Source organism: Ailuropoda melanoleuca, chromosome 16 (genome assembly GCF_002007445.2).
Source record: "Ailuropoda melanoleuca isolate Jingjing chromosome 16, ASM200744v2, whole genome shotgun sequence".
In the NCBI taxonomy this organism is placed as follows: Eukaryota; Metazoa; Chordata; class Mammalia; order Carnivora; family Ursidae; genus Ailuropoda; species Ailuropoda melanoleuca.
This window is the reverse complement of record NC_048233.1, coordinates 4213631-4228337: the sequence shown is the minus strand read 5'-3', so window position 1 is coordinate 4228337 and position 14707 is coordinate 4213631. Positions and strand designations below refer to the sequence as shown.

Below are 14707 nucleotides of genomic sequence, written 5' to 3'. Positions count from 1 at the left end.
CCCGCCTCCCAGTCAGCCGTGTCGTGCTTGCACAATTTGAAGGTCATGAATCAGTTTACACTTTGCATTGATTCTTCCAACCACTCTTTAACATCTCCAGTCCCGTTTTGTAGAGCTGAAACTGGGGCTCACAGGGTTGGCAGCATCCCCTGTCATTTCTGGGTTTTCTGACTCAAAGTCCAGTGCTCTTCCCATCTGTGGAGAGGAGACCAATAATCACAGCCGTAGACCCACTGCTCTGATGCTTACTTGGAATCCAAAATGTCCTCAAGGTTCAAGGATGAACCTGAATTAGGATGTTTCCATGGTGTGGGCTTTCAGACATGCAGACCATGAGAAATCTAAGCAAGACTTAGGAAGCACCACAATAGATACTCAGTTCCTGTGCCCAGGCTGTGCCCAGCCTCTGGTTCCCCGGCCCCCAACACTCAAACCACACCTGACCCCTCATCCTTCACCATCCCCCTATCCCTGACTCCACCCCACCCCTTGCATTTCAATTAACCCAGTATTGATTGGGACCATCTCACTGCACAGGGGAGGTCCCCTTGGGTATAGCTCTGGGTCAGGAACCAAACATGCCAACACTTTCATGCCTCCTCCCTGACCCTAAAAAGAAAATGTGATCCGACTTCCCTACGTGGTGCCTAGGAAATGCTTTTCTTCCCTCCCGTTTCCTGCACGACTCCTTATAGCTCCCATCACCCCTGCAAATGTTGTTCCCTAATTTATTATTTTAATTAGCTGCTTGGCTCTGTTAATAATCAAAACTTTCCCAGCCTCCCAGGAGCTATGCCAGGCTATGGGAGAACGGCGGGGGGCGGGGGGTGGGGAGAGCCGGCTGCTCCCGAGGCTGTGTGCTGCCCCGGGGTGTGGTCTGAGGCGTTGGTACTTCCCTTGGGGACCCGTGGGGCTCGGCTGGGATCCCTTAGGGGGGACGTGGGCCAACACAGGACGCAGAGTTGGTGGAGGACTCGTGCCCCGGCCAGGGTGGGGGTGACTTCAGGACATATCTCAAGGACTCCCATGGAGAGCCTAGAAAGGAAGAGCCTCTGCTCGCTTCCCTGCCGGGGTAGAAGGCCCTTCACTTCCACACCATCATCCCACTGAACGGGCCTCTGCCTGCCTCCCACGACCTGTCGTCTGTGACACAACGGGTCCCGCAGTTGGTGCTTCTGCTGCTCCCCTTCTTTTTTTTTTTTTTTAAGATTTTTATTTATTTATTTGACAGAAAGAGACAGCCAGCGAGAGAGGGAACACAAGCAGGGGGAGTGGGAGAGGAAGAAGCAGGCTCATAGCAGAGCAGGGGGCCCGAAGTGGGGCTCGATCCCACGACCCCGGGATCACACCCTGAGCTGAAGGCAGATGCTTAACGACTGAGCCACCCAGGCCCCCTGCTGCTGCTCCCCTTCTTAAGACGCTGAAGTTACAGGACCCCCACGGGGCTGAGGGCATCCCTCCCCTCTCTGCTGTCTGGGTCTGCTGGCCAACAGGCTCATACTTGGGGTGGCCATTTGGTCTGCATTAGGCATTGTGGATGAGACCGGTCAGGGAGGAAGCCTGCGGTGACAGCCCTGAGCAAGGTGGCTGCTTCCTGGGCAGAGGAGGCGTGTGGGGATCAGCAGCCTGGCTGGTGACACGGGCACCGCACTGGCCCATAGGATTCCAGAGTTCTAGTCCCGACTTGTCCCCCGGCTGGTTACAGGACCTTGCAATGTCGCCTCTCTCTCTGGGCCTTTGTTTCTTCATCTAGAATAGAAAAGGGGCCAGGCTTGCTTCTTCCCTCTGTCCTCCTCCCTGCATCCCTCCTCCTTTTCTAGGGAGCTACTGGGCACTACCCTATGTAGGGTTCTGCTCAGGACACTAAGACGAGTGAGATCTCACCAAGAGGCTAAAAGGGAGACAGACAAAGTGACAAATACCACAATACGCCATGACGCACATCCCTCTAGAAACCCGTAAAAGGCATGGAAGCCGTGGGAAAGATGGGATGATTTGCAAGACTGGGGGCAGGTTCCCTGCAGATTCCAAGCTGGGTTTGAAGGAAGACAGGTTCCCTCCTGGCTCCAACCCTCAGTAATCCCCAGACCTCTGCTCTTGTCACAAAGGTAGATTGCTCTGTGGAGAGAGGGAAAGTTGTGCTGTGATCTTTTTTAACCAAGGACACTTCATTTTTTTTTAAAGATTTTATTTATTTATTTGACAGAGAGAGACAGCCAGCGAGAGAGGGAGCACAAGCAGGGGGAGTGGGAGAGGAAGAAGCAGGCTCCTAGCGGAAAAGCCTGATGTGGGGCTTGATCCCAGAATGCTGGGATCACGCCCTGAGCCGAAGGCAGACACTTAACGACTACGCCACCCAGGCGCCCCTTACCAAGGACACTTTAAAACCAAAGAACCAAGACAAGAACTCCTTGAAACAGGGGCCTGGGTGGCACAGCGGTTAAGCATCTGCCTTCGGCTCAGGGCGTGATCCCAGCATTCTGGGATCAAGCCCCACATCAGGCTTTTCCGCTAGGAGCCTGCTTCTTCCTCTCCCACTCCCCCTGCTTGTGCTCCCTCTCTCGCTGGCTGTCTCTCTCTGTCAAATAAATAAATAAAATCTTTAAAAAAAAATGAAGTGTCCTTGGTTAAAAAAGATCACAGCACAACTTTCCCTCTCTCCACAGAGCAATCTACCTTTGTGACANGAGACATGCGCGGGGCGGGGGGGCGGTGGTTTGCTGGGAGAAGCGCTGGCCAGGCCCTGGGGGGTGTCGGTCATTAATGAGGCTCAGGCTGGAGTTTGGGCTGGATGCTCTGGGGGCTAGCTAGCCAGGGGCAGGTGTTCGGTGGGGTTGCCTGGTGGCTCAGCGTTGGAAGCATGACACACTTGCCCCTGGGTTGAGCAGGGGCCGGGAAGCTGATGCTGCAGGGGTGGGGAGGCAGGGAGCCAAAGCCGGAACAGAGCATGGTGCCGGGTGGGGAGGACGGCTGGGGACCCACACACCACTGTCCCTGGGAGGAGAGCAAGGAGTCCATAGTGACCCTGGGGGCTCCGGTCTGAGCCGGTGGTGGAGCCCCTGATGAGACTGACCAGGGGAGAAGGAGCTCCCAGTGTGGCTCTAAATGGGCAAACACACATCCAGCCGCAAAACCTTTCCAGTCCAGCGTGGAGCTGGGCAGCTAGGAGGCGCCCAGCAAACATGTACAACAGTGAATTGCACGGCCACCCTGTGTGTTCCTGCCTCCCTGTGTCATGGGCTTCCTTCCCACTGAAGGCAGGGGACTCTTGCCTGGGGGACCCTTCCTTATTGAGAGCCCCCCAGGCCTGGCCTCTGCTCCCCCCCACCGGTCCTGCCCCCAGATCCCAGCGTGAAAACCCTTCAGGAGCCTAGCCTGACAAAGAAAATCTGCAGTTACTTTTATGTTCTCTGCCTCCTCTTTGGGGGGGCGGGGGTGCTGCTGCCTGACGTCTGTCAGGGCCCAGCCACGTGTGGCTGCTCAGGCTAACCCTTCCCTGCTCCTGGGGTGACGCGAGCAACGTCCTGGCGACGTTTTCTGTAGACTGGAAGTTCCTGAAATTACAAGGTGTGGGTGACCTGCCATGCCCCTCCTGAACCGCCGGCTCCTCATTGGCAAGAAGGCCAACTTCACCCTCTGCGGGCCTTTCTGGCTAATCGGCTACAGGCTACAGTTTTGAAAAATGTAGTTAATATTCCACTGTTTCTGTAAAGAGCCCAATACTGTTGAATCAACTCTAGTCACATAGCGGTCGAAGTAGCTCCCCGGGGTCAGATCTCTCTCCGCCCCCCACCAGTCCTCCTCACAGCTCCCTGTCCGCTGCTCTTCCTGCCGATCTAGGCAGCGTCCGCACAGCTGGGCTGAAAGCCACAAGCCCGTGGTCCGGAAGCATCTTGCTGGAGCAGTATCAGCAGAAGGTTGTCCTCTGGTGCTAATGGGGACATTTTACCCCCGCGGAAGAGACCTCAGAGATATTCTCACCCCATAGCCACATTTTACAGATGAAGAAACTGAGGCTTAGCCAAGTGAAGTGTCTGGTACCCCGTCACATGCTGAGGCAGGCGCACAGCCAGGGCTGGAACCTAGGCCTGCTGTCCTCTGGTGACCCATTCCAACATTTAGCAGCTTTCACTGCTCCTGCCCAGATGCAAGATTGTTTTCTAAAGAGTTGACCAAGTCCCAAGCAAGAGACGCCCTGGAGGACTTGAAACCCTCTTGTTGCTGACAGCATGTCCTTCTCGGTGTCCCCCGCAGACACTAACTTCTCCACTGGATATGACATCCCAGGGGAGGGTTGGTGTCCCCATGGACATCAGAATGAGTATGAATGTGTTCCCTTGATCTCAGTCAGAGCAGTGGGTCCCTTCAGATCGCTTCCAGACCCTCCCTTATGGCTGGAGACCCTGCTGCCACCCTGGCTGACTTGTGGGCCCTTCCTGCTTTGCAAGATTCCAGCCCTTTCTGTGACTGGCAAGAGAGCAGCCCTCCGTTAGTGAGATCAACACTGCTCTTCTCCCAGGGCTGCATTTCTTACAGCCCCCGACTCCTTCCCCTGGGAGCCCCATGGGTTGTATTTTGTTTTTCCTTTTTTCATAGTAGGTCTTTCATCCCTTTGGACTGGAAACTCTGCTCCTCACTACCCCACCTTCAACCTCAAAGCTCCTCAAAGTGAACACCCTAACACAGACGGGGGAAAGAGTGGAGTTCAAGAGCTATCCAGGCAGCTACACCCAGGGCAGGGCTCCCCCCGCCCCCCACCAAGCTGCCAGGAAGCAGTGTCCTCTGTGAGATTCAGCACAGCACCACCTCCTGGGGGGAAGGGGCAGGACACTCTGACCCCCCATTAAATACGGAAGGTACACGGCCGTTCTCTGGAGCCACCTGGATGGATCCCACTCCCAGAGATCCCAAGTAGCCTGGGGTCCGGCTTAGGTTTCATGGAACTCCCAGGAGATGGTGCACCCAGGCTGAGAAATGCCACCTTCTCTGGGTGTCAGGGTGGAGGAGGCCTTCCTTAGAGACCCGTCTACACCAGGGTTCGCTGCATGCTACAAGATTAGACTTCAAACCCCAAACCTGAATACATTATTTTATGTGGCTTTCTCTGGCCAAAGTGTCCAAAGCTTTATATCAGATTTTCAGCTGGTTCCATGTCCCCCAACAGATGAAGTGTCCCCAGTCAAGCCCACACATGCCCAGACGGGGCGTCCTGAATCTTATTCTCAGCCTGTGGGGTTGACAAACCTAATGGGTAATGGATAATGTGTATGTTTCTATAAAGAGACTACGCCCATTAACAGATCAATGCAGAGTGGTCACATTGACTGTTTCATGCCGCTCGGAATCTCTTCCTGGCACTTTCATGTGCTTTTGATTAATAGAAAATGAGAAATGAATTATTACTTAATTAACGCACTGTATTTGGTAGGCAAAATCCTTCAAACTATAAAATCCACAGGAAAAAGTAATCAAAGGAGTCCTTGGAGGTTCTAGGCTGGGAATCACGAGTCCGATACAGCCCCCTTATTTGAGATATGAAGAAACCAACTCTCTTTAGGTGACACAGCTAGCTATGCAAAGTTGGGACCCTCGCCCAAGCCCTTCAGTCACACTTGGGGAGGGAGAGAATATGTGCAGGCTATTCTGCTGGAAAGCCTCACCTGACACAGCTCCCCTGAGCCAGACTCAGGAACTCCCTCCCTGGTCATGGAGGCTGTACGGGCCAGAGGAAGCCTATGGTCACAGAGAATTTCAAAATCTACATAGTCCAGGATTTCATGAATCTAAGATCCCACGGTGAGATACGCCGTTGTTTTCTGTACCACTAAGAAAACGTGCAGCCAAGTATAATAGTAAGATGTATCTCAGTTGTAGAGATGTGAAGACGGGGGTGGGGGTGGCCATGGGGGGGGGATGTGCATTGTGGAATTGAAGAAATGACACGCATTAGCCTCTCCCATTCCATTTGGAGCGGCGCTCTGTGATGTCCGTCTACCTGTTTCCCTTACCTGCTGGAGGTGCTGAAGAGGATAAAAAGCACTTGGAAGAAAGACAGATTCTAAGAGCAAAGTGAGTAGCACAGCAGCCCCAGCCCAACCTGCGGAATCCAAGGACAGGGTCCTAAAACGGCCCTCTGAAAACCTGGTTTTCAGTCTCAATTCTGGAGCTTTCTAATGGTGTTTCCTCGAGCACATTCTTCTCTCCAAGCCTCAGTTTCTTCATCTGCAAAACAGAGCTCCGTGCCCCCCCACCCCGCCCCCTCCCTCACAGAACTGCCCCGAGGCTCGGAAGAGAGAGGCTGAGCTGAGGTATTTGGTGCCTCGGGCACGCCATGCGCTGGCAACCACCTGCTGCTTGCTCAGCGGACGCCCGTGAGTTCGGGAACAGACACTGTGAAATGACAGGGTGGGTTACACAGAGTCATTCTGGGACGGATGGGAACCCCTTGCAGGATGAGCGTGCATGGACCGAGCCGTGGGACTTGTGTAGCTTTTGACACGCTTGAGGGAGATCAGCCACCCACCTGAGGAAGAGAGCCCACCTTTAAGTAAGGCAGGGAGACTAGGGGCCAGACAGAAGTCTGTCTCCCCAGAAGCAGAAGGCAGAGATGGTCAGAGGTCCCAGGGGTCCTGCTCCCCACTAACACCCTGCCCAGACACCTTAATACTGCCCCGCCCGGCACCTTGAGGACACACACACACACACACACACACACACACACATGCTTCTGGGGAGCATACAAGTCACAGAAAGGGTTATTCAGCCTCTGTGCAGAAAGAGCCGGGCAAGAGAGCCTCCCCAGCTCTGTGTCCCAGGTACCCTTCCCAGGGAAACATCCGCCTGACCTGCCAGTCAGCAGTGCCCTGTCCCTGCCCCCTTCTTGGGCCTGGAAGAGAATGGGACCGTTAGCGAGGAAAAAATCTCTCCCAGTCCTCCTGCCACCCCAGACTGACTCCAGCTGGTGCAGCGTGCATCCGTTCAGTGGTGGGGGAGGCAGCATGGCTCTGAGTTCACGTCCCAGCCCTGCCGCTGCCCCCAACTGCCCCGAACCAGAGGCAGGACCTCAGGCAGCTGGCCTTTCCTCTGTGGGCCCCAGTTTTGTCATCTGTAGATGAGAAGCCCCAGCGTGCTCCCCACATGGGCAAACGTAGAGCTGAAATGGGGCGCATATAAAAGTGCCCTACCGGGAAACGGGCGCCAGCCCAAGGAGCACTGGGGGAGGAAGGGCGTCGCGTCTCATGGGGACACGGTAGCACTGTGGTAAGAAGTACGGAATTGGGGGGGCGCCTGGGTGGCACAGCGGTTAAGCGTCTGCCTTCGGCTCAGGGCGTGATCCCGGTGTTCTGGGATCGAGCCCCACATCAGGCTCCTCTGCTAGGAGTCTGCTTCTTCCTCTCCCACTCCCCCTGCTTGTGTTCCCTCTCTTGCTGGCTGTCTCTATCTCTGTCTAATAAATAAATAAAATCTTTAAAAAAAAAAGTACAGAATTGGGAGTCAGCCTCAGATTCAAAATCCGTTCCTGCGACCTGCTTAGGTGTGTGACTGTGGACGAGTCTCCTAACTTCTCTATGCCTCGATTTCCTCCTCTGTGAAGTGGATACCAAACTATTGTCTCAGGCTCCTTGAAGGACTGCATGAGGTGGTGCATAATAAGTGCCTGGAACGCGGTGGGCGCTCTATCGCTGGCGGCTGTGGACCCTCAGCGGCCACCTGCCCTGACCTGGACTTTCCTGCAGGTGGGCGGGGCCGCCGTCATGGCCGTGGGCGTCTGGACCCTGGTGGAGAAGAGCGGCTACCTCAGCGTCCTGGCCTCCAGCACCTTCGCCGCGTCCGCCTACATCCTCATCTTCGCAGGGGCGCTTGTCATGGTGACGGGCTTCCTGGGCTTCGGTGCCATCATCCGGGAGGACAGGGGCTGCCTCTCCACGGTGAGTGCCCTGCTGGGGTCCCCAGGCTGCACCCCGTCCCCCCAATGGGCTCCTGTATTGAGAACCCCCCCCCACACCCATGCCATAGAGACCCCTGGAATCAGGGCCTCGGGAAAGCCAGAGAGGGATGGTCATCCTCGGGTCTGGTGTTGGCCACAGTCTCCTGCCTCTTAGATCCTAAGCCAGTCTTGCCGGCCCCTCTACCCTACCTTTCCACTTCCCTCCTTCTCCTCCTCCTTCCAGATTTTATCACGGTGCTTCTCAAAGATATGCAGAAATGAATATGATGATGAAGCTCCCTGCCTCTCCCCCCTTGGCTCCCAGACAGCAGGTGGTCTGTAATCTTTCAGTGCGTCCCCCTAAAACAGAAGGGTCCAACACCATGATTACACCTAAAAAAAATTACCATCATTCCTTAATATCATGAAATAACCAGGCAGTTTCAAATTTCCCCAGCTGACCCATAAACTGTTCTCTTTTCTTCTTTCAGTTTGTTTGGATCGAAACCTAAATTAGGTCCATGTATTAAGATTGGGCAATTTGTCTCCTGAGTCTCTTTCAGTCTCTCAGCTGCACCACCTCTCTCTCTCCCCCCCCCTTTCTCTCTCTCTCTCACTCTCATCTTGTTTGCAGTTTGTTTGTTGAAGGAACCAGGTCATCCGTCCTAAGGATTTTCTGATTGTATCCTTGTGACATTGTTTAACGTGTTCTCCTGGCAGTTGAATCTAGACGCTGGGTCAGACACAGGTTTGATTGTCGGGGCAAGAGGATGTCATGGGTGATGTAGGCAGCACAGGCTCCTGGGAAGACTGTCCATCTATAGCCGGCTCATCTTGTCAGGAAAGGGAGCCAGGGCGGGACTGGCCAGGGCAGAAGCCAGACCCACGCCCTTGCTCCCATGACCGTTGGCCAGGACAAGTTCCCTGGGTGGCATCTCCCTCTTTTAATCTCCTCCCGAGGGCCATGCCCAGGCAGCAGGGGTGCTACAGAACATGTGGTCTTAGCAGGGAAGGGCCAGAGAGTCTCCATGAGAAATCAGGTTGAGCCTGAATGGAATCAGGTCACAGGAAGGAGCCTCGAAGGCTGTGCTCTCCCCACCCTGCTTCCCTGTACCCTTTGCACATCCAACCAAGGCAGCAGGAGGCAGCGGAGGGGCCGTGCCCCGAAGCCTCTCTCACCAGTGGTCACCAGTTTTTTGGCTCTGGATACAATAGCACCTGTGTACAGGTAGGATGGCACTCCCCTGCCTAGAGAAAATTCTTTCATTCTGCTCGGAGGGATAGCCCAGGGCCAAGGTGCAGGTCACGCGGATGCTGGCACACCAGTGGGGTGAAGTCCCACAGGGGACCAGCCAGAGCGTGGGCTCTGACGTGAGCTATCCTAACAGCCGAGGGACAGGTGTGCCCTGAGCCAGACCCACACCTGCCAGCCATCCCTCCCGCAGCCCGGCGTGGGTCCCTGCACGCCTGCTCGACAACCTGATCCGATCGGCATCAGCTGAGTGGAGTCACGGGGCATGTGGGATGGGCCGGGGGAGAAGCTCCAGGCCTGATGGGGACTGAGGCTTACGGGGACCAGTGCTGCTGGGTCCTACCTTCTCAGGGCTACCTTTCCACTGCTTAGCCCTGACCCTTTAGGACATGGGGCCTTCAGCTTGGCCTGGGGCTTCAGGCTGAGCCTTCTGGCCCACGGAGGCAGGCTGCCAAGCCATGTGATTGCCAGCTGCCCCTTCCTTCCACGAGCTCATCTTACTGTGGAAGAAACAGGCCTCATCTCTACAGCCCAGGAAGGAAGGCAGAGGCCCTCACTTGGGAACCTTCCTTCTCACTCAAGAGCCGTCTGGCTTGGCTCTAAGATCAGCAGTCCCCTACAGCCCTGGAAAACAGCCCCCTGCTTTCCAGCCGGGGCGCAATTATAACACGAATGGGCGCTGCTCATTGAGAACCACCTCCCTCTGTCCTTACAACAGCAGCCCTGCAAAGCCACAGTCCTCGTGAACTCTGCAGCCGGCACTGTTCCAAACACTGGTACATTTAGCTCGGTTCATCCTCACCCAGCCCTGTGAGCTATTTACTCTCCTGGTGTGCATTTTAGGTGAGGAAGCTGGGCCGCAGAGGGTTAAGCGATTTCCCGGAGGCCATACTGCTAGTGAGCAGCTGGGTCTGTTTCCCGGGCCAGAGCTCGGATCCCCCCTGGCCAGCCTGCCTCCAGGAGGCATTGTTCACCCCACTGTACCGATGAGCAAGCTGGCCCAGGAGGTGGAGCGAGCAAGTGCCGGAGCCGAATTGCGAAGCCCAGTGTGGTAGAATTGCCAACAAGAATACACATCCCAGGGAGGCCAGGCAGGATGGGAGGCAGAGGGACGGGAGACTGAGGGGGTAATGTGGGCGGAGGGACGCACTGTCCTGCGTATCTGGATGTCAGCACAGAGCAGCTGCTCTCAGAGATCTGGGTGGGCACAAGAGGGGGCTTCCTGCAGGGCCCAGCCAGAATTCTAGGGCAGGAGACCAGGGGTGGAGGGGTAGGGGCAGGGTGCCTAGAAGTTCCTTGCACTTATTATAGTATGGAAATAACAGCATGTGTCAGAGCATGCCTGGTGTAGAGGGGAGCTTGAGGGCCATGGGGTCCAACACTCCATCCAGACATTCCAGTCTGAAGACACAGGGCTGGTGAGTGCAGGTCACCCAGGCATTCATGGGGAATGCTCAGCATTCTCGGCTTCTTTGGAGACCAGTCCCACCATAAGAGCTCTTCCCCTTGGCAGTCTCAAAGATCAGAAGGAAAGCCTAAGGGTCAGTAACTGGCAGCCTTCTGCTCTGCCAGCCACCCATCACAGCCCCCTCTTCTTTACTCCTATCGTATACCACCCATTAGGAAAGCCCGCCCGCCCTCCAGGCCCAGCCATTAAGAAAACTGATGGCTCCAGCATCCAGTCACAGCCTGCCTGGGGGTACAAGCTCCATACCCAGGGCAGTACAGGGAAGATGCAGGGACTTCTGGAAGGCCAGGGCCTTGGGCTTGCCTGTAGGACTACGCACATCTTCCTCTCAGCTTGCCCTTCTGAGCTTCAGAGGGTCAACAAACTAGAGGCTTTCTCATCTCCCTGGGCCTTGAGGCAGAGCTGGGGGCACAGGGCTGCTGGACAGGCTGGTGCTAGACGCCCTCCTTCTTCTTAGCCCCGCCTTGCCCCCCACCCCCACCTGCTCTCACTTCCACCCCAACAGAACAGACCCAATGCCTCTGACCTCTGTGGTCCGACATCACTAACCGGACACATCACCAGTTTGGCAGCGAGGGCAGGGAAATGTGCCCGTGCACAGCCGCCAGCCCAGGGGTCTGGGGGCAGCAGGCAGAGAGCAAACTGCGAAGCCTGGAATCTTCTCCCTTAGCTTTCCCCCGCCCCCCTCTGAAAGAACCAAAGATAGAACCGTCCCAAGGACAGAGCACAGGTGACGTCGTGGTTCTGAGTCACCTACATCCTGGCTGGTCAGCCCCTGAACCATTGAGCACTTGACTGTTTCACCAAGAAGGTGGCTAGGACAAGTAGGAACTTTTCAACCGAGGGTCCCGTTCAGGGCCAAGAGCTGTGGTTAAGCAGTCTGAAAATGTTCTGTGGTTCCTGGAGGCTCCTTGCTGCTCTCATTTCATTTTTCTCCTCTTCTTGCCTAACTTCCCTTTGAAGTCTTTCATCAGCGAAAGGCTGAAGGAAACTCCAAAGGAGGAATGCCGTGAGTCTGGCTCTGCACAAAGTGGTCCCCGAAGAGGAAAGGGAACAATGAAAGACCGGGCATCTGAATGATGTGCGTCCAGCCGGGATCAGGCAGAAGGCGAGGCGGGACATCCAACGTTCCCAGAGAACGAGCCGGGGCTGGACGGGGCGGTCCTGCTCACAGGGCGCGACACCCGTCCTGGTCCGAGCCCTTCCTCCTGGCACATCTGCAGCCCCTAAAGTCACTTTCCCAAGAAGGAAGCGTTCATCAGGGACAGGAATAGCACGTCTTTGCTGGTGCTGGCGTGGGAAATCTGCGGAGAGGAAAGGGAATGGGGTTTAAATTATTCACGCCAGATCTGTTTTAGCGAAGGCTGCATGCGGGAGCCAGATAATTCAGGCCATCTAAGCCTAAGGCCAGTGACCAGGACGGATGCCACCCTGATCAAAAGGGATATTTTTAGAGCTTTGAATACGGGCTCTGAAAACTTATATCTTAAGCCAAATGAAGATGATGATGGATAGTTCAGGCTAAACTGGGGTCTCGTCGGGGGCTCTTTTATATTGAGGTGATGGATTAGAGCGTAAGAAGTGCTAGACCCGGTTTCTGAAAATGAGGAGACCCTAGATTGCAACACTTCCATCAAGTATATTCAGAGCTGGTTCACCAGAGCAAGAAGGTCTAGAATCAAGGACTGTGTTTCAAAAGCAAGTTGTAGCATAGCTTGCCCAACTTACTCTGGGACTCGGGAAAGTGACTTGGCCTCTTCTGGCCACCTTGGGATGCCTATCTTTATCTGGGGGTAAGGTATGACGAGAATGAGGGAATGTTCTAAGGAGGAAACGAGTCACCACATTATATAAAGATCATCAAATGTGGCTATAATTATCATTTACATCACCATCACCATGACCAAGCTCCTTTGAGAAGAAACTAAATAAATGGAGTTATTCTTAGGCCCATTACTCCCAGGGTCCCCACAGCTTGGGCGAGACCACTTCCTTGATGGAAGCTGGTAATGGAGGAAGGATCCCAATGCCTGACGGGCGTGGGGGGGGTTGACCACATCTCCCCATTGCTCATTTCTCAGCCTCACCGTACTTTGTCAGTATTCATCAGCCACCCAGGCAAGGTGGTCACAGCCTCATCTGGTTGGTGGCACTTTGACCTTTGAGTCAGCTGCCCACATGCTCCAAAAGGATGGATTCTCCAGCCAGGGCTTGGAGAACCCCGAGTCCTCTCCATCGGAGCAAGAGAGCCTTTCCTGGCCCCATATGGTACAGGGGAGGCAGGGAAATGGACAAGAGGCCTCTTGCCAAGGCTCCTCACGAGGAAGTAGGGTGCAGATATCCTCAAGAGTCTGCCTCGAGGCAAGAGGGCTGCTCAAGAGACCCATTCAGTCAGTCAGCCTGCGCCCCGCCTCTCCCAGCTGGGGCCTGCAGAGGTCCTTCGAGAAAGGCCTGTTCCATGCGGGACAGCCACACAGTGGCCTGATGGAACGCGTCCCCTCTTTCTCTCAAGATTTTGGTAAGTCTTTCCCCTCAGCCTCCTTCTCAATGGTTTTACTTAATTCGGGGGCTGCGCAGAAGGGACTGCCAGGCTGCTTAGACGAACTCTGGCCAAAGAGAGAAAGAGACTTGCCTAAGGTCACGTAGCCAGGAACTGGCAAAGCCCAGTCAACACCCAAATCTTGGTCCAGGGCCTTTTCTGCTGCCCCAGGCTAGCTTTGCACCTCCCCCCGCCCCCCCGCCCCCCGCTTCGGATGCTTCCAGCACAGGAAGTGGGCATTCACCTTTCGTGTGATTCAGGACTTATGGTTTGCATTCCAGGCGAAAAGCAAAGCCCTTTGAGAACTGGGGGTCGGTTACCTGGCCGCCTGTCACCTGACGCACTCCAAAGTGAAGGTCAAGCTTCAGGCCGCAGGCGGTGTGGCAGAAAGCAGCTCTGTTAGTGCACCAAGGACAGCGTGTTGGCCTAGCTGGAGAAAGCGCAACTCAGTTGTGTGTGGGTCGATGATTACCCCACAGTGGGTGCTCTCTGTGCTCCCCTCCCTCAGAGTAGGGCTGACCGAGGGGGCTCAGAGACATGGTGTGTGCATGTGTGCACGTGTGTGTGCACGTGTGTTGCAGGAGGGCAGAGGATGGCTGTTAAACATCATCTCTTTGTAACCCAAATCCAAGAGTTTACTTAGCTCGGGATGATTCCCTGTCTGTCATTCGGTTCCTGCTTCTTTCCTTAGCAGAGTCCGACTTTAAGTACGTGACGGGAAGGAGACATTCTAGAGTCCCTCTCACCTAATGAAGCCCAGTCCGGCCCTGATGACCCGGGGCACAGGGGATCTGAACCCCAGAGAGCCCTTCACAACTCACTTGGAAGCCCGTGCGTCCATGCAGGTGTTTCGACATGTCCCTCCCACCGGTGTTTAAGTTTATCTTACTGCACAAACACACCCAGCAAGGGCGGCCTGGAAGTGGGCCGGCCGCTGAGCAAAACTGATCCCGCGTGGGAACTCTCCTCCTCGTGAGGCCCCATGCCCGTGGTTAGTGCGGCCGAGGCAGTGGGTACTGTCGGACTCTGAGAGGGTCCTGCCCCGCCGAGAGCCCTGGGTGCAGGCCGAGCGCAGGAGTCATCCCCTTCCCATCCAGGAGGAAGGTGTCTGACCCACACCTCATCCCCACCACGGAGCTGCAGGCCTCCCTGCGCCCCTGGGCCCGGAACGGGAGCGGTGGGTGCACAGCCGCCCCAACATGCTCCTCTCCTGCCAGGCCCTGGCGCCGGCTTTGGGAAGTCCGTGCCTCCATACTGGCACGCGGCGCCCTAGTCCGTCTCCCCACACGCCACACGGAGGTTTTAGGGGAGTTTACAGTCATTCGAAAAATAAGACCCAGGAGACAGATGGCAGCAAAAGGTCTCCTTCATTACTAATGAAGCTGATTGGAGCATGTGGCTTTCCAGCTGCAGCCAGAAGCCTTCGCAGCTCTTCAGCTCTGGCTGAGACAGGCTCGCGTGCCTAAGAGCGGCCCCGCTAGACTCACGGCATGCTGGAGAGCAGAGGATGTGGCATCCTGA

The 14707-nt window shown here is 55.5% G+C and overlaps 1 protein-coding gene across 6 annotated transcripts in view; it reads left to right on the top strand.

Moving 5' to 3' along the window:
• The window catches only part of TSPAN11 (tetraspanin 11), a 70280-nt gene that overhangs the window by 33801 nt on the left and 21772 nt on the right, over positions 1–14707 (top strand). For all 6 annotated transcript variants that reach the window (XR_004621354.1, XM_034645701.1, XM_034645704.1 and 3 more), the window contains exon 3: positions 7737–7928. Coding sequence is in view for 5 of the 6 variants with exons in the window: in XM_034645701.1 (XP_034501592.1) it covers positions 7737–7928 (192 nt within the window). In the remaining variant the exon portion in view is untranslated. The remainder of the gene's footprint in view (positions 1–7736; positions 7929–14707) is intronic.